This window comes from Artemia franciscana, chromosome 20 (assembly GCF_032884065.1).
Source record: "Artemia franciscana chromosome 20, ASM3288406v1, whole genome shotgun sequence".
NCBI classification, from domain to species: Eukaryota; Metazoa; Arthropoda; class Branchiopoda; order Anostraca; family Artemiidae; genus Artemia; species Artemia franciscana.
The window spans coordinates 36,719,370-36,739,862 of record NC_088882.1 but is presented as its reverse complement, the minus strand read 5'-3'; the positions used below and the strand labels follow the sequence as shown (position 1 = coordinate 36,739,862).

Here is a 20,493-nt window from a genome sequence, read left to right as displayed (position 1 = left end):
ATTCTATTTATGTGCAAATAAACTTTAAATTAATAAACTAATAAATAGAACAAATAAGACAATTAGTCTTTCTAAGAAGATTATCTTGCTGGAAAGTCAAATTATTGGAAGTGTTGAAATTTGAATAATTTTAGCAATAATCTTATTTAAGCATAGCTTAGATTTTTATATATGCAATGATATATACAATATATAATATGTTCTAAGCTCCTTTGTCCGTTTTTATCCCCGTTAGGGAAGCCCTGTTTCCCTAACCATTAGTACTGCTGGGTCGTATTTAACATAGTCTTTCCTAATCGGAACTGTGACTCCAAACAGCACTGCAGGAGGAACTTCAGCAGCAGCACTTCTTGAGGAAACAATAGCCTAGTATACGACACAGCACTGTCTGGGATCAAGATTGATGGACAACAATTCTGGTTTCTGTTTGATTTTTTCTGTTTTTAGAGAGGGGGCCTGAATGGCCTATTCCTTGTCGTTTAATAACTATAGTTGCCTCCTCATCAAAACTTAATATTATCAGGAATGAACATATAATTAGTCAAAGGTAATAGGTTTGAGATTGCTTGTCGCAGGAGGTTACTTCTTGTTGATAAGAATCAGTTGCCAAGTGAAGTGTAGTGACCCAGATGAGTGCATGATTGAAAAAAGGCTTCATATAACTGGAGGTCTTAGTGATATCCTTTTGTATGGTTCTAAGACGGCTTAAGTGCTTTGTCTATATTTCGAAAAAGTTTTTAGTCTCTGACTGCTACTAGTGGGTACTATTGCTTTTCTTTAGGGTATAACAATTTAAAAGATGTTAAAATTGTTAAACTGGACTTTAAGATGACGAAAGGCAATTATTGCCCTTGGGATTTTTGGCTGACAAATTTGGATATTTTAAACAAGTCCTGCTAGGAGTTTCAGAAAATCATCTCCTAGGGTTAGAAAATATTATTTTAGTTGCTACAGAATTTATTTATCAAGGTAGGAGTCACGAGCTTGGTAAGTGGGCATGGAACGGGAATGATGATGAATAAAGAAGTTTGTAAGTTTTACTTGGATTGGGAGAGTTATTAACAAAAGAATTTTAATTGTTCCCAATTTGTAACAAAAAATGTAATGTTCCAATCATAGTGAAACAGAACCGACTGACGAAGACCGTGGTAACACAGATGAACTATAAATACACATACAAAAGTAAATAGGCAAGCTAGACAAATAGGGATAAAAGGCATCCTAGCCTGGGTAAAATTTGATATAGGGAAGCTAGTAAGCTACGCGAAATTTTTAGACTAGAATTAAAAACGAATGAGGATATTTATGATGAAAGTCTTTACAGTTTACGAAAACGTACAAACATCTTCAAAATTTCATTTCACTACTTTTTTTTAGAACGTGAACATACATGTGAAAGTTTGAAAAAATTACTAACGTAATCTAATCAACCAACCACAGCTAAAGAGTGGAAAAAAAAAAATCTGAAATAGATCGCATTTAGCTCTTTAAAATCTGAAAATGAAAGAGACACTTTCTAAACTTTATTCGAGACATATTTGGATCTCCTCTGTTAACCTTTCACCTTACTTCTACCCACCTCCTTCATGTTTTTTTCAGATAAGGTAAAAGTTTTTTGTGATCCCACCCCCGCAGGAGAAAAAGAAGTTCGAGCAACAATTAATTTCCCAAACTTTTTGGAAAAGTTCCAAAGAAATTGAGAGCAGAGGTTTCTTCATAAGACAAACTAGATTACTTAAAGGACTAAGCATCTATATAATCGCAAAGGGTGGTAAAAACGTATACGTACGCTACAATAAGTCTTAAAGATCAATACAAAATATGGAAAATTGGTCAAAAGAAGGTTTTGGGACAACATGATATAAAGAGCTACAGACAGGATAACAGACAGACAGGATAAACCTAAAGTAAGAATGTATCCAAATCAAGGTTGAAACTATTAAAATGAGTTTGGACAAGAATTATCATTACTATTTATATTAGTTTCAATAAAACAGCATATGAATGTTTTCAAGTAATCAAACAGTTCGTGGTAACGAACTGTAGTAAGGAGCGACCAGGCTCAATAATAAACAAAACTCTAAAAAATGGAAATTCAATACTAAGAGATACATTAAAAGAATTGGTTTTTTATGATGATTTGAAGAATACAAGTTTCATCAAATTTAGTCTTACTCATCAAAAGTTTTGAGCCTGAGAAAGTTTGCCTTATTTTGGAAAATAGGGGGAAACACCCCTAAAAGACATAGAATCTTGTTTAAAATCACACCATCGCATTCAGCGTATCAGAGAACCCTGTATAAGTTTCAAGCTCTTATCTATATAGATGTGGAACTTAGTGTCTTTTGCCAGAAGACCGATCACGGGTGGGTTTTGTTTTTTTTTTCAGGTGTCATTGTATGGGCCAAGTGGTCCCAGAATGTCACAAAAGAGGTCATTCTAACGGAAATTTAAAGTTCTAGTGCCCTTTTAAAGTGACCAAAAAATTGGAGGGCACCTAAGCCCCTCCCCCTGCGTTAATTTTTTTCCAAAGTCAACTGACCAAAACTTTGGGATAGCCATTTTGTTCAGCATAGTCAAAAAGTATAATAACTATGTCTTTGGGGATGACTTACTCCCCCACAGTCCCCAGGGGAGGTGCTGCAAGTAACAAACTTTGACCAGTGTTTACATACAATAATGGTTATTAGGAAGTGTACAGACGATTTCAGGGGGATTTTCTTGGTTGGGTTGGGGCGTTGAGGGAAGGGGGCTACGCGGGAGGATCTTTTCTTGTAAGAATTTGTCATGGGGGAAGAGAAATTCAATGAAGGGGGCAGGATTTTCTAGCATTATTATAAAAAAAACAATGAAAAAATAAATATGAAAAAAATTTTCAACTGAAAGTAAAGAGCAGCATCAAAACTTAAAACGAACAAAGAACGCACATGAGGGGTTCTTTTCCTCTTAAATACCTCGTTCTTTACGCTAAAGTATTTTTAGTAATTTCAACTATTTATTCTACGATCTTTCTGATTTTGGGGTCATTCTTAAAGAGTTGGGACAAAATTTAAGCTTTAGAGTAAAGAGCAAGCATTAACGAGGGGGAAAACCCCCTGATATGCATAAAAAAAATATAAGAATAAGGAAGTTCTTTACGTAAGTTAATTCTTAAGTTACGTATATTTTTACTAATAAAAACGTTCGTTAAAAATTTAAAGTTCTAGTTGCCTTTTCGAGTAACTGAAAAATTGGAGGACAACTAGACCTCCTGCCCCGCCCTTTTTTTCAAAATATTGTTTGATCAAAACTAAGAGAAAGCCATTTAACTAAAAAAAAGAATTAATATCCAAATTTCATTTCAATAATTTATGTGCGGAGAGCCAAAATCAATCACGCATTAATTCAAAAACGCTCAGAAATTAAAAAAAAACTAGTTTTTTTAACTGAAAGTAAGGAGCGACATTAAAACTTAAAACGAACAGAAATTACTCCGTGTATGAAAGGGGCTGTTCCCTTCTCAACACCCCGCTCTGTACGCTAAAGTTTTTTTTACTATTTAATAAAGTAGAATTGAGAGAAAGAATCAAACTTTAGCGTAAAGAACGGGGCGTTGAAAAGGGAACATCCCCTTTCATACACGGAGTAATTTCTGTTAATTTTAAGTTTTAATGTCGCTCCTTACTTTCAGTGAAAAAACTATTTATTTTCTTTTAATCAAACCATTCGTGGTAACGACCCGGCTCAATAGTAACCGAAACTCTAAAAAACAAAAGTTTGATACCAATAGTTACATCAAAAGAATCGCATTTTTCTGCTGATTTTAAATATATAAGTTTCATCAAGTTTAGTTTCACCCATCAGAAGTTAAGAGCCTGAGAAAATTTGCATTATTTTACAAAATACGGGAAAACATACCCTAAAAGTTTTAGAATCTAAACAAAAATCACACCACCATCAGATTCAGCGTATCAGAGAACCCTACTACAGAAGTTTCAAGCTCATATCTACAAAAATGTGAAATTTTGTATTTTTTGCCATAAGTCAGATCACGGATGCGTGTTTCAAGGGTTATTGTATCGAAATATTCATCCTAGAATGTCGCAAGAGGGCTCATTCTAAAGGAAATCAAAAGTTCTAGTGCACTTTTTAAGTGAACAAAAAAATTGGAGGGCACCTAGGCCCCCTCCGACTTATACTTTTCCCCCGAAGTCACCAGATCAAAATTTTGGGATATCCATTCTGTTGAGCTTAGTCGAAAACCTAATAACTATGTCTCTGCCTAATAACTACGTTATATAACTTAGTTATTATGCCTAATAACTACGGCTTAATCCCCCACACTCCCCGGGGGAGGGGCTGTAAGTTACAAACTTTAACCATGGTTCACATATAGTAATGGTGATTTTGAAGTGTACAGACGTTTTCAGGGGAGAATTTTTCACGTTAAGGTGGGAGTGGACTGGGGGACGGGGTTACGTGGAAGGATCTTTCCTTGGAGGAATATATCACGAGGGAAGAGAATTTCCATAAAATGGGCGGAGGATTTTCTAGTATTATTTAAAAAAATGAGAAAATAAATAATTTTTTTCAACTGGAAGTAATGAGCAGCATTAAAACTTAAAACGAGCATTAGATAATATGTATATAAGGGGATTTGTCTCCTCCACAATACCTTGCTCTTTACGCTAATGTATTTTTAGTAATTTCAACTAATTGTTCAACGGCCTTTGTGATTCAGGGGTCATTCTTAAAGGTTTGGGACATAATTCAAGCTTTAGTGTATAGAGCGAGGTATTGACGAGGGGGCAAACCCCCCTCATATAAGTAATAAAAATACACAAATATAGAAGTTTGTTACGTAAGTTAATTCGTAAGATACGTATGTTTATTACTACCAAAAACTTTCGTTAAAAAATATAAAAAATCTAGTTGCTTTTTTAAGTAACCAAAAATTGGAGGGTAACTAGGACTCCTCCCCCACAACTTTTTATTATCAAAATCTTCCGATCAAAACTATGAGAAAGCCATTTAGAAAAAAAATGCAAATTCCGTTTTAATTATTAATGTGCAGTGCGCCAAAATCAAAACAGGCAATAATTCAAAAACGTTCTGAAATTAAATTAAAAAAAAACAAGTTTTTTTAACTGAAAGTAAGGAGTGACATTAAAACTTAAAACGAACAGAAATTATTCAGTATATTAAAAGGGTTGTCCCCTCCTCAACCCCTTGCTCTTTACGCTAATGTTTTCTTTATTGTATTAAAAAGTAGATTTTTAACAAAAAGTCAAACTTTAGCGTAAAGAGCGGGGTGTTGAGGAGGAACAACCCTTTTAATATACGGAACAATTTCTGTTCGTTTTAAGTTTTCATGTCACTCTGTACTTGCAGTTAAAAAAACTTATTTTTTATTTAATCTCTACATAGCTCGTCTTGAGTGCTTCTCACGTTACAAGTCGTAAATTTTTAATCTATATTTTTAATTAAATACAGAAAAACAATTTTTTCAAGTGAAAGTAAGGAGTAGTTTTCAAACTTAAGATAGACAGAAAATATTGTGTACATGAGGGGCGCTGCCTTTTCATTAACTCCTTCCCTTCGCGCTGAAGTCTCAAAGCTGTTTAAAAAATAATTCTCGTTCAATTTCAACTGCCCTTGTGTTTCAGCAGTCTTTCTCAAGGAATTGTAACTAAAAGTCAAACCTTATACTATAGAGATAGGTTTTGATGAGGGGACAGCCCCCCTCATATACAAAATAATTTCTGTCCGTTTTCAGTTTTAATGTTGATCCTTACTTTCAGTTAAAAAAAAAAACTTGTTCTTATTTGATTTATGACTGTTTGTAAAATCATGCCAAGAAATCCCCTTCACTCCCCCCTCATGTAAGATATCCCCTGAAAAATTCCCCCGAAGACTTTCTTCTCCACGAAAATTCTCCGCAGAAATTCCACCTCTCCCGCAGAAACTTTCCCCAAAACATTTCTATATATTTCCCATAACAAATACATAATGTGAACAATGGGTAAATTGTGCAACTTACAGCCCTGTCCTCAAACAATATGGGGGTTTTGCCATCCCCAATTGTATAATTGTTAAGCCTCTCAATTATGCTGAATCAAATGGCCATCTTCAAATTTGGATCGGTTGTCATTGAGGAAAAATGGCATAGGAGGGGGGATGGTTGTCCTCAAATCTTTTTGGTCACCTATAAAGGGCATTATAACTTTTGATTTGCATTCGAATGAAGCCTCTTCTGATTTTCTAGGACCACTGCTCTCAGACAAACAGCCTTTAGAATAAAATTAAACAAAAAAGCAAGTAATACAAAATTCTATATTAATGTGAATAGGAGCTTGAAACCATTATTTTAGGGTTGACAGATATGCTAAATATGAAGGTGTGATTTTCATTAAGAGATCTTGAATTTTTGGGGGTGTTTATCGATTTTTAAGAAACACGAAAATTGTGGGAAGCATTAAAGTTAAAGAATTTCAAATGTTTAATTGCAGCATGGAAATTAAAAGGGTTTTTTTTTTAATTTTTTTTTAATTTGGGCCCGTCTGGTCTATAAGCAACTGCAGCTTCAAAAGAAAGCTGCAGCTTCTTAATGTGTTTGTTTCTATTTCGTTTAACTTCCAACAATGTTTTTTCTTATTTGCGCCCATCTGGTACATAAGCAACTGCAGCTTCAAAAGAAAGCTACAAATTCTTAATATGTTTTGTGCTATTTTGCTTAACTTCCAACAATGTTTTTTTTTTTTTTCAGATTCCTGCCTATCTGGTTTATAGGCAATCGCAGCTTCAAAAGAAAGCAATTTTTTTTAATTTGGGCCCATCTGGTCTATAAGCAACTGCAGCTTCAAAAACGGCCACAACTTCTTAATTTGTTTGGTGCAGTCTCGTTTAACTTCCAACAATGTTTTTTTTTTTTTAATTTGCGCCCATCTGGTACATAAGCAACTGCAGCTTCAAAAGAAAGCTACAAATCCTTAATATGTTTTGTGCTATTTTGCTTAACTTCCAACAATGTTTTTTTTTTTGTCAGATTCCTGCCTATCTGGTTTATAGGCAATCGCAGCTTCAAAAGAAAGCATTTTTTTTTTAATTTGGGCCCGTCTGGTCTATAAGCAACTGCAGCTTCAAAAACGGCCACAGCTTCTTAATTTGTTTGGTGCAGTTTCGTTTAACTTCCAACAATGTTTTTTTTTTAAATTTGCGCCCATCTGGTACATAAGCAACTGCAGCTTCAAAAGAAAGCTACAAATTCTTAATATGTTTTGTGCTATTTTGCTTAACTTCCAACAATGTTTTTTTTTTTTTTTCAGATTCCTGCCTATCTGGTTTATAGGCAATCGCAGCTTCAAAAGAAAGCACTATTTTTTTTTAATTTGGGCCCATCTGGTCTGTAAGCAACTGCAGCTTCAAAAACGGCCACAACTTCTTAATTTGTTTGGTGCAGTCTCGTTTAACTTCCAACAATGTTTTTTTTTTTTTTTTTTTTTTAATTGCGCCCACTATCATTAAAAATTGAATAGTTGTACATGAGGACCATTTCAATTAAAAATTGTATTTCTGGTTTTTCCTAATTCTGTTTAGAAACAAATGATTGTGATTTCAATTAACTAGCTCATACGATAAGAATTCAAGTTCACTGTCTTAGGTGCTTTGAGGAATCAGGGAAACCTTAGAAAAATCTTTGAGTATCCAAGGGGAAACTCCCGCATAACGTGCGTTCCTTCCCACAATTGAGTAGTAGGCCTGTATTAATTTATATATCGTAAATGAATAGGAAACGGACAGAAATATAACTTTAGAGGATAGGTTATTTTCATGATTAAAGTGAACTTCCATCAAAGTAAAAGCTTCATCCGCTCTTCCTATCCACTACTAAAAAAATTCCTATAGAATCTCGAGCTCAAACAAAACAAACTACTATCACAGAATAAATGAAACCCACATCGAACAGAAAATAAATAAACGATCATAGAAAATACAGAGATAGTAGGTACTAATGTAGATGAATAAATTAATCTTAAAACGGGGAATTACAATTTAATATAATTTAATAATGTAATTATAATTTAAGCAGTAATAATTATAATAGTAAGTTTTATGTTATAACTTATACATTATTGTAGTATTGTAAAGTTTAAAAAGCATTTATAAATCATTATAATTATAATTATAAGTATTATAATATAATTTAAAAAGTATTGTACTGCCTATGAAACAAATAAATTTTACTTTACAATTTGAGTTCTTCAGAACGTCAAGCAGGCTGAATTTTCAGTAAAGGGCTAAGTAAGAGTCAATAAGACTCAATTATTTGAAACAGTTTTTAAGGCATACGTAATAAAGGTGCATTAACTGCAAAGAACTAATTTTTTTTCGTTTTAAGTTTCATATTCCCTCTTTACTTTTATAAGAAAAACCTTTTTTTTTTAATTATACAATTAATAGAAAGTAAAAAGACAAAAGACGAAATTTGAATAAGACATTTAAAAAATTTAACAAGACATGAATCTTATTTCTAAGTCTACAGTCACAATATATAAATGTATTAATCAGAAAATAATTCAACGTATATAAGTCAAATATGTTTTAATATGGTCCCCGAAAAAAAAATTAAAAGATGCAAAGTGGAACTTCGTTATTCTTGAAAATGCGCTTTAGATAACAGGCTAAACTTTCTAACATAAGAGTATCTCTCAGATTGTATCCACTGAAGTACAATTTGTCAAGATCAGACTCCTTTTAAGGGGTGTTTTAAATCTCTTTAGAAAAATTATGCAAATTTTCAGAAAAATTATCCAAAGTATACAAACAGACAAAAAAGGGATTATTTTCTTATAATTTTTTAGTAAAAAAGTGTGCTTTAATTTCATTAGTTTACGTCTTGATCGTATTTTCATAGATATATAACATTTTTCCTTAAATAGATGTTAGAAAAGGAAGCCAAATACTTCATTTGGTTTTACCGTTTGCCATATTTTGAAGCGTCTCTTTAATAGAAAGTTAATTTTATTTTGTATTAGCTCTCTAATGCTTTGCTGATAATAGTTTTTGGATGTATAGCCAAAATATTGTTATTTTGCCAAACTACTTTATTAAAATTCTGCTACTACACCTACATAAATTCCTTTGTGCACACCTTCCTCTTCTCCAATCGGTGTAACTCTGAGAAATTATTACTTAAGTTTGAGCGCGTCTGCGTTAAATAGCAGCAAACATCTTTTCTGTTTCAAACATCTATGCGTCAGGCACTTATGCATGGAGGGGAGACTTTATGTCTGTCCCTCCTCCAAATTCTCACTGAGTTTTAATATTTTATCATTAATATTTTTGCAACATAAACAATATATTTTTTGTTGAAAAAACCTGCTTGAGTCCTGAAAAACTTTTCGTTTTGTCACTGGCTTAAAATTTCGCCTAAAAGAAATTCCGTGGCTTTGAATAATTTAAGTTGATAATATGAAACAAATTCACTTGATACAATCTTGTAGCTTAGCAGTGTTTCAAAATCAATCCGATTGTAAAAAGACAGGGACATGTGTTTTCCCAAATATAATGATTAACACTAAAGCATGCTTTTTAACACAGAAACAGTTTTTTTTTCCTTTCCCTTCAACTTTATGCGTGGACCAGCTTATAGTCAAACTTGTTAATATAATCACGCAAGATATAATACTTAGAGTAATTTACATCACGTAAATAATTTGGTGAGTTGAGCATGTTTAACATTAAAGCATAACCTTCGAGAGTGACCAATCCTAGTGAAGATTTGCGGCTTATTTTCGTAAGAGTAGAAACGAAGGAACCTTAGAACAAGGGTTCTCCTATCTTTACAGTGGATTTGGCAAATTAGTTTAAGAGTTAACAGAAAAATTTAATAGTTATAATTACCGATTATAATATTCATTGTAATATAATAATAATTAATAGTAATTAAAATATTTGATAATAACAATTATTATTTAAAATAGTAATAATAGTCAATACTTGGGAGCAATGTCATGTGTATATCCACTTGTGTTGGCTCATTTTCCAAATCACATAGAGCGCTGGTCACATTTCCTTTGACATTCCTCTTTAGTTCTGAGACAGCTATCGACTTCTATATTAATGTTATAATGAATGAGCTCCCTGCTCGGTCTCGTGAACAAGTAATGTAAATAATTTATTCTCTGTTTTTTCATATTACTATAGCTGACTTTTCATTTTCTATTTGTTTTTCGTCGATTTAGTTTGTAAAGAGCAACATTAAAACTTACAACGAACAAAAAATATCGAATATATGAGAGAGGTTGCCCCCTCCTCCTCACTTCTCTTTACGCTGAGGCTTTATAGTGTTTTAAAATACTTTCTATTCCAATTATAATAAATTAATGGTAGAGAATTCAATAATTAAGTCATATCCGAAGGCGCTATCAGAAATTTTTATTATCAGTATTTTCTTTTCTCGTTAAAAATGTCCTCCATTTTTTACGTTCTTAGTCCTTCCTCCCAGAAAGGGCGGTGAAAATGTATCGAAACTGAATTACGGAGGAGAAAATACAAATTTAAGAAATGCTCAATATTCACCATTAGTGCATGGTGGGATTTCGATATTCTCCGGTGAAAGTCAGACATAACGATATTTAACAAATATCTCGGACATGCACCAAGCGACCATTTTTTTTAACATTCACCGGTCAATGTTGACATTCAACAAATTTTGTACATTCACGGTAACATATAATTTCTATCCAGATCAAACCCTTTTTAGGGGAAATTCATTAATTTTATTTTAATTAGGCATCTTCATACATTAATTGATTTTAACGAGCCATCTTAAAATTAATATATCTTGCAAAATAAAAATCAGCATGAATCACAGATTTAGCTGTTGCATATATCAGTTTAGATTTAGCTGTTGCTGAATCAGTATTGATTCAGAGTCCAATGAGATAACACCTAGCTAACTAAGAGGATTATAAATTGAAATCTAGTTTGAAATTTGAACTTACCTAGTTTTCGATATTCGTTAATTCAGTGCTTCTACTTTGCCAAATTAACTTAATTGACCGGTTTACTGGCATGCTGACTACAAGCGTAAGGAACATTGCCAATTGAAGTTAAATTATAGCTGCATTTTTTTTTGGAAAGTGGGGGGTTTAATATTGTCCCCCTTGCGTCTATTTACTAGCCAAGTGCAGTGAAATTGAGCAACTATTGTCTTTGAACAGTGTATATACAAGACCCATTTATGTCTAATTGGATTAAAAAATTACTAATTGGATTGGATACAACCTTCAAAGTAAAGGCACATATTTTTGGGCTTGTTGATGCCAAACGTTTAGTTGTTTTAACTACAGATTTTGTCCGTGGAATTTTAACCATTAACAATCTCTTAATTTCTAAGTACAACTATAGCTTTAAAGTAAAGCTACATCTTTTTCAGCTGGTTAGTGTCAAATATTTAGTTGTTTTGACAAGAAATTTCGTCCGTGGAATTTCAACCATTAACAATCTAATAATTCCTATGGACAACATATGACAACCTTCAAAGTAAAGCCACATATTTTTAAGCTTGTTGGTGCCAAACGTTTAGTTGTTTTAACTACAGATTTTGTCCGTGGAATTTTAACCATTAACAATCTCTTAATTTCTAAGTACAACTATAGCTTTAAAGTAAAGCTACATCTTTTTCAGCTGGTTAGTGTCAAATATTTAGTTGTTTTGACAAGAAATTTCGTCCGTGGAATTTCAACCATTAACAATCTAATGATTCCTATGGACAACATATGACAACCTTCAAAGTAAAGCCACATATTTTTAAGCTTGTTGGTGCCAAACGTTTAGTTGTTTTAACTACAGATTTTGTCCGTGGAATTTTAACCATTAACAATCTCTTAATTTCTAAGTACAACTATAGCTTTAAAGTAAAGCTACATCTTTTTCAGCTGGTTAGTGTCAAATATTTAGTTGTTTTGACAAGAAATTTCGTCCGTGGAATTTCAACCATTAACAATCTAATGATTCCTATGGACAACATATGACAACCTTCAAAGTAAAGGCACATATTTTTGGGCTTGTTGATGCCAAACGTTTAGTTGTTTTAACTACAGATTTTGTCCGTGGAATTTTAACCATTAACAATCTCTTAATTCCTAACTACAACTATAGCTTTAAAGTAAAGCTACATCTTTTTCAGCTGGTTAGTGTCAAATATTTAGTTGTTTTGACAAGAAATTTCGTCTGTGGAATTTCAACCATTAACAATCTAATGATTCCTATGGACAACATATGACAACCTTCAAAGTAAAGGCACATATTTTTAAGCTTGTTGGTGCCAAACGTTTAGTTGTTTTAACTACAGATTTTGTCCGTGGAATTTTAACCATTAACAATCTCTTAATTCCTAAGTACAACTATAGCTTTAAAGTAAAGCTACATCTTTTTCAGCTGGTTAGTGTCAAATATTTAGTTGTTTTGACAAGAAATTTCGTCCGTGGAATTTCAACCATTAACAATCTAATGATTCCTATGGACAACATATGACAACCTTCAAAGTAAAGCCACATATTTTTAAGCTTGTTGGTGCCAAACCTTTAGTTGTTTTAACTACAGATTTCGTCCGTGGAATTTCAACCATTAACAATCTAATGATTCCTATGGACAACATATGACAACCTTCAAAGTAAAGCCACATATTTTTAAGCTTGTTGGTGCCAAACCTTTAGTTGTTTTAACTACAGATTTCGTCCGTGGAATTTCAACCATTAACAATCTCTTAATTCCTAAGCACAATTAAATAAAAAAAACAAGTTTTTTCAACTGAAAGTAAGGAGCGACATTAAAACTTAAAACGAACATAAATTACTTCGTATATGAAAGGGGCTGCTTCCTCATCAACGCCCCGCTCTTTACGCTAAAGTTTGACTCTTTCTCTCAATTCTTCTTTTTAAAACAGTAAAAAACTTTAGCGTAAAGAGCGGGGCGTTGATGAGGAAGCAGCCCCTTTCATATACGAAGTAAATTCTGTTCGTTTTAAGTTTTAATGTCGCTCCTTACTTTCAGTTGAAAAAGCTTGTTTTTTTTATTTAATTTCTGAACATTTTTGAATCAATGCATGTTTTGATTTTGGCTCTCCGCAGAGGAATAATTAAAACGAAATTTGCATATTCATTGTTTTTTGGCTAAATGGCTTTCTCATAATTTTGATCGAATTATTTTGAGAAAAAGAAGCGGGGGAGGAAGCCTAGCTGCCCTCCAATTTTTTGGTTTATTAAAAAGGCAACTACAAGTTTTAATTTTTTACGAATGTTTTTATTAGTAAAAGATATACGTAACTTATAAATTAGCTTACGTAAAGAACTTTTTATTCTCATGTTTTTATTACATATATGAGAGGGTTCGCCCCCTTGTCAGTACCTCTCTCTTTACACTAAATCTTAAATTTTGTCCCAATTCATTAAGAATGACCACTGAATCGCAAAAGCCGTAGAATAAATACTTGAAATTACTAAAAATACTTTAGCGTAAAGAGCGAGGTATTAGGAGAAGGTGAGCCCCTCATATGGGTAATAATTTCTGTTTGTTTTAAGTTTTAATGCTGCTCCTTACTTCCAGCTGAAAAAACTTTTTCATATTTATTTTTTCATTGTTTTTCTTTAAATAATGCTAGTAAATCCTGCGCTCCCTTCATGGAAATTTTCTTCCCCCATGAAAAATTCCTCGATGGAAACTTCCCCCAGCTTATCCCCCTCTTCTCAACCCCTCCCCCCAACCAAAAAAAAATCCTCCTGAAAACCCCTGTGCACTTCCCAATAACCATTACTATATGTAAGCACTGGTCAAAGTTTGTATCTTGTAGCCCCTCCCACGAGTACTTTTAGGGAGTAAGTCGTCCCCAAAGACATAGTTATAAGGTTTTTCGACTACACTGAATAAAATGGCTATCTCAGAATTTTGATTCGTTGACTTTGGGAAAATAATTAGCGTGGGAGGGGGCCTATGTGCCCTCCAGTTTTTCCGGTCACTTAAAAAGCGCACTAGAACTCTTCATTTCCGTTAGAATGAGCCCTCTCGCAACATTCTAGGACAGCTGGGTCGATACGATCACCCCTGAGAAAAAAAGGCAAAAAAAAAACAAAAAACAAACGAACAAATAAAACGCATCCGTGATCTGCCTTCTGGCAAAAAATACAAAATTCAACATTTTTGTAGATAGGAGCTTGAAACCTCTACAGTAGGGTTTTCTGATACGCTTAATCTGGTGTAATTTTCGTTAAGATTCTATGACTTTTAGGGGGTGTTTCCCCCTATTTTCTAAAATAACGAAAAATTTCTCAGGCCCGTAACTTTTGATGGGTAAGACTAAATTTGATTAAACTTACATATTTAAAATCAGCATTAAAATGCGATTCTTTTGATGTAGCTATTGGTATCAAAATTTCATTTTTTAGAGTTTTGGTTACTATTGAGCCGGGTCGCTCCTTACTACAGTTCGTTATCACGAACTGTTTGACTATACCTTCGAAGTAAAGCTACATCTTTTTCAGCTGGCTAGTGTTAGATATTTAGTTGTTTTGACAAGAAATTTCGTCCACGAAATTTCAACCATTAACAATCTCTTAATTCCTAAGTACAACTATACCTTCAAAGTAGAGCTACATTTTTTCAGCTGGTTGGTTGTTTTGACAACAAATTTAGTCCGTGAAATTTCAACCATTAAGAATCTGTCGATTCCTAAGGACAGCTATAGCTTCAAAGTAATTTACATCATTTTAAGCTGGTTGGTGTCGATTGTTTAGTTATTTTAACAACCGATTTCGTCCGTGAAATTTCAACCTTTTTAATCCGTTGAATCCTAAGGACAACATAGGACAACCTTCAAAGGAAAGCTACATCTTTTTGAGGGTGTTGGTGTCGAATATTTAGTTGTTTTAGCCATAGATTTCGTCCATGGAATTTCGACCATTAACAATCTTTTAATTCCTAAGGACAACTATACCTTCAAATTAGAGCTACGTCTTTTTAAGCTGATTGGTGTCCAATATTTTTTATTTATTTTTTTGGCGACTTTTAACCCTCATTTCTTCCTATTAAATTTGTCGGCCACTTCTATCAAAAGCAAGTTGACTGCACTTACTTGCATGATGTATTTATCTAAGGGGATCACATTATTCAGGCCATTAACCTTGACTTTTTTAAAATTTGATGTACTCCTCTGCAACATTTTAGCAAATAAAAAGAACTAAAGGTTTTTGAGTCACAAGATTAAAAAAAAAATGAAACTCTCTGCTGGGATCACAAACACTTGCTTAGGGGATATATTCACTTATCATGACGATTCCTGATTTTTCACGTTATTAATGCATTCCAACCATTTTTATGAGTACAGGCACATTTAGATTTTTTTTTGTATTTTTTTTTTGTGTTTTTAAATAAATTCCCTCTCTTTATAAAAAAAATATAAAAATTAATCATGACTTTTGCCGACTGGAGTACGTAGGAACCCTTTTGGAACATAACGGCAGTTAAAACTCTCATCTGACGAAATTGGCAAATATTGTCACTGTTATAATACACACTGTGACGAATGTTGTGCACCCTAGCAACTTTTAGAGTTTACTATCTAAGGTTACTTCTCCTGTCCCACTTGCCCAATAACCTTGGAAAATGAGGTTTTAGTATTAAATTGTCCTTACAGAATGTCTTAAGAAACGGTGTTTCTGCAATACAAAGTCATTATTAACAGGTTTTCTGGCTTATATCTTATTTATATACACACTTGTCGTTCATGTGACGAGAAACAAAAAATTCAATAATGTCTAATTCACCAGGTAAAAATGGTCTTAAGCCACACCTAAATTATAAACCTTAGTCCAATTCTCATTTTAGACCCTGGAGATCAACTGAAGAAGCTTCACAATTATAATCAAAAAGTTCGTGGTAGAAAACTATTTTTTTGTCTCATGTTTTTGATCTGTCTTTGGGTTTTGTGTTGATTTTTGGTTGTTTAACTCAATATACGATTTCACCCCAACTGGCCTTTGTAACAACTGATACTTTAAATCTTTTGTATCTGGACAAACTGTAAGTAAAGAACAAACTATGCCAATACTGACCGGAACTCTAAGAAAACTGAATTTTGGTAAAAAAAAATAATCTCATTTTTACAGTGATTGCGAGTATATGTAACTCGTTAAGTTTGACGTTATTCATCGAGTGCTCTTAGCATAAAGACATTTGTATGTGTTTGAAAGGAACCCCCTAAAATAGGGGATGATTTTTTTTTTTTTTTTTTTTTTTTTTTTTTTTTTTTTTTTTTTTTTTTTTTTTTTTTGTTATCAACTTGCCAAGAATGAATGTTTTTACGAAAGAGTGATTTGATAAAAATAAATCATAGTATACAGGAAGGGAAGGGTTTAATTACTCATATTTCCTTTAAAGTAATAAAATACTCAGTTCTAAGTTCTTGAAAGAAAATCATTCAATAAAATACCTTCTGATCTCAGCTGATTATATTTTTGCGCTCAAGAATAGTTTTAGTAAAGCACTAGTAAAGTCTTATAATAGAGGGCAGGGGGCTAAAGTGATGGTAGTCCTTCCTCATGTGGGATAATTTTTTCATCTTGTGTGTGCTCTTTACTTTCTTTTGAAACAAATTGCTTGAAATTATTTTTATTTATTCTTTCCATTAGGTACGGTGATGCATCTGGTGGTAGAAAATATCTAGGAGATTTGCTTCCTGGCTCAGGTTGTTCTCGGTCCCTTCGCAATTGTGATACCAAGCAATGCGTCGTCCAATCCCCGGGATATCCAGGCCTATATCCAAGAGGAGCTCATTGTCTATATAGGATAAACCACCAGGGAGGCTACAAGGACTCGAGACTGTTTAGCATCAAGTTATCACAAAAGTCTCCACACAAAATAAATATTAAGGTAAGCGTCTATAAATCTTAAAGTGCTATTTTGTTTACGATGGAGGGGATTTTGAGGTGTAAGGAAAGATTTAGAGAAACTGAAACTTCCTGGAAAGATGTAAAAAGGGAAGCTTTCAATATTTTGGGATGGAGGAGGACCGTGCGTAGCTGTCTTTGGTTTGGTCCTGTAGTGATTTTCTGCAGTGAGTAGTAGTAGTAGTATTACTATATATATATATATATATATATATATATATATATATATATATATATATATATATATATATATATATATATATATATAAAGATGTTTATAAGTGAGCAATCATTGTGTATGTATTCTATTTCTCGAAAACTGCTGCATATTTTTTTGGGAAAATTGGTATCTTGGGATATTCTCCCCTAAAAAAAAAATCTAGATAGGTCAGAATTCTGAAAAAATTAAGAGCCTTAAATTTAGTTTTTGCGAATGACGTAGTTTCTAACGCATAAATTATTTATGTAATATAATTTCCATTGGAAGGCCCAAAAAATGAAAATCTGCAGTTGCATTTACTATAAATAGTGATTCTTTGGAACTAACACCTGAACTATTAAACGCGATAAGATGTGAAAATCGACAGCCAGGACCATCACTTGCGACAACACCAATACGGGTAGTTAAAGAAAAGGCCATTGCTAAATTGTCTGAAGTAATCAAATTCTACAAACATGTCAAAAATGAAAATGATCAGCAAGGATACGACCGGTTAGATATTGGTAGATATGTGAAAATAACAATTAGAGCGTGTCAAAAATGAAATGAAGAGCAAAGCCACACACTGGTTAGAAGACATGTGACACTGAGCAAGTGAGCGAGTCAAAAATGAAAATGAATGGCAAAGACACACATAGTTAGAAGACATGCGAGCAAAACCGAAGACATGTGAAACAAGAAAAAAAAAGCTTTTGTACCACCACCTGAACAATTAAAAGAGAAAAGGTTCAGTGCTACGTCTTTCATAGAGCAGGTGAGCAAAACAAAAATGAAAATGAAAAGCAAAGATACACGCGGTTAGAAGACATGCAACACCAAAAATGTGGGCGAGCAAGTGAAAATCAACCTGGACAATGAGAATCAAAACGTGTCAAAATTGAGAATGATAGCAATTGTGGTAGGGTTTGGGATTTCGACACAGATAAGGTCATCAACGCCTACCAAGCCTTTGTTAAAAAAAGTTTCGGCGAAAAGTATTTCATAATGGCAAAATGCAAGCCGAGGTAAAACGAACCAAATAAATTGAAAGTAATAGCGATGATTATTTAAGTTTGGATTTATCCACGGATATGGTCATCAATGCCAACAATATCTTTGAAAAAAAAAAACCTGGACTAGTTAAATCGTTTATGTATATATATATATATATATATATATATATATATATATATATATATATATATATATATATATATATATATATATATATATATATATATATATATATATATATATATATCCTTGCCGCAACTACCAAGTGAAAATAATATTACTTTAAGAAAAATAAATTAGAACGATATGAAAAAACTTCTGCAAGACAACTGAAAAAAGAATGGACTATTGGCCTTTCCCTTTCATAAATCCTCTGAAATTATTTCTATGAAAAAAAAGGGGCAAGAATTGCCCTGTTTGTTTCTGATTAGTTCCATTTTTTAATAAATTATTTTGTAGTCTGTCCCTTGTTTACTATTTTCTTTTGTTCCAGCTCTTTGCTTTTTGTTCCTTCTCCCCCTGTAAATAAATTTTTCAATATTTATAAAAAAAAAAAATTAAAAATCAGGAGCTTACCTAAAAATAATTGCACGATATTTATAATGTCCTTAAGAAATGAAGAAAAGAATAATCCAAAGAAGTTACTAACAATCGAAGTTCCTTGATTGAATAGCTTCTTGTCTTAAAATTTGTTAGTCACCAATTTGTCAAAAGACTTTCTCCACCTTGTGTCCTTTTTTCCCTTGTAATTATCATTTTTTATTAGATTATTTTTCTTACTTTCTATTGAGGACAATTCTCTTTTGTTCCAGTACATGTCAAAAGTAAGTAAACTCTTCAATTTTTTTCCTGCAACATTTGTCCTTTCTCTCTCAGGAGATTGTCTTTTATATAGAAAAGTTCAGGAGCTTACCAAAAGAAAAAAGTCTCGCAAGATAGAAAAAAAATGGAGAAGGTCCTTTTGAAAAAAGATATATGAAGTATGTCATTTTTATTTAAATTAAATAAAAAAAAACAAGTTTTTTCAACTGAAAGTAAGGAGTGACATCAAAACTTAAAACGCACAGAAATTACTTTGTATATGAAAGAGGCTGCTTCCTCATCAACGCCCCGCTCTTTACGCTAAAGTTTGACTCTTTCTCTCAATTCTTCTTTCTAAAACAGTAAAAAACTTTAGCGTAAAGAGCGGGGCGTTGATGAGGAAGCAGCCTCTTTCATATACAAAGTAATTTCTGTGCGTTTTAAGTTTTGATGTCACTCCTTACTTTCAGTTGAAAAAACTTGTTTTTTTTTATTTAATTTCTGAACGTTTTTGAATCAATGCATGTTTTGATTTTGGCTCTCCGCAGAGGAATAATCAAAACGAAATTTGCATATTTTTTTTTTGGCTCAATGGCTTTCTCATAATTTTGATCGAATGATTTTGAGAAAAAAAAGCGGGGGACGAAGCCTAGTTGCCCCCCGATTTTTTGGTTAATTAAAAAGGCAACTAGAACTTTTAATTTTTTACGAATCTTTTTATTGGTAAAAGATTTACGTAACTTATAAATTAGCTTACGTAAAGAACTTTTGTATTCTCATGTTTTTATTACATATATGACGGGATTCGCCCCATCGTCAGTACCTCGCTCTTTACACTAAAGCTTATATTTTATCCCAATTCATTAAGAATGACCCCCTGAATCACAAAAGCCGTAGAATAAGTAGTGGAAATTACCGAAAATACTTTAGCGTAAAGAGCGAGGTATTAGAAGGAGGTGAGCCCCTCATATGGGTAATAATTTCTGTTTGTTTTAAGTTTTATTGCTGTTCCTTACTTCCAGCTGAAAAAGCTTTTTCACTTTTATTTTTTAATTGTTTTTTTTTTAAATAATGCTAGTAAATCCTGCTCTCCCTTCATGGAAATTTTCTTCTCCCATTACAAATTCTCGAAGGAAAGTTCCCCCAGCATATCCCCCTCTTCTCAACCTCTCCCCCAAACCAAAAAAATCCTCCTGAAAACGCCTGTATACTTCCCAATAACCATTACTATATGTAAGCACAGGTCAAAGTTTGTAACTTGTTGCACCTCCCACGGGGACTGTGGGGGAGTAAGTCGTCCCCAAAGACATAGTTATAAGGTTTTTCGACTACGCTGAATAAAATGGCTATCTCAGAATTTTGATCCGTTGACTTTGGGAAAATAATTAGCGTGGGAGGGGGCCTAGGTGCCCTCCAATTTTTTTGGTCACTTAAAAAGGGCACTAGAACTTTTCATTTCCGTTAGAATGAGCCCTCTTGCAACATTCTAGGACAACTGGGTCGATACGATTACCCCTGGGGGAAAAAAACAAAAAAACAAAAAAACAAATAAAC

At 33.0% G+C, this 20,493-nt stretch overlaps 1 protein-coding gene across 6 annotated transcripts in view; it reads left to right on the top strand.

The window, feature by feature from the left end:
- LOC136040202 (uncharacterized) overlaps positions 1-20,493 on the top strand; it is a 249,792-nt gene that overhangs the window by 171,960 nt on the left and 57,339 nt on the right. For all 6 annotated transcript variants that reach the window (XM_065724357.1, XM_065724356.1, XM_065724358.1 and 3 more), the window contains one exon: positions 16,668-16,908. In XM_065724357.1, the coding sequence (XP_065580429.1) occupies positions 16,668-16,908 (241 nt within the window). The remainder of the gene's footprint in view (positions 1-16,667; positions 16,909-20,493) is intronic.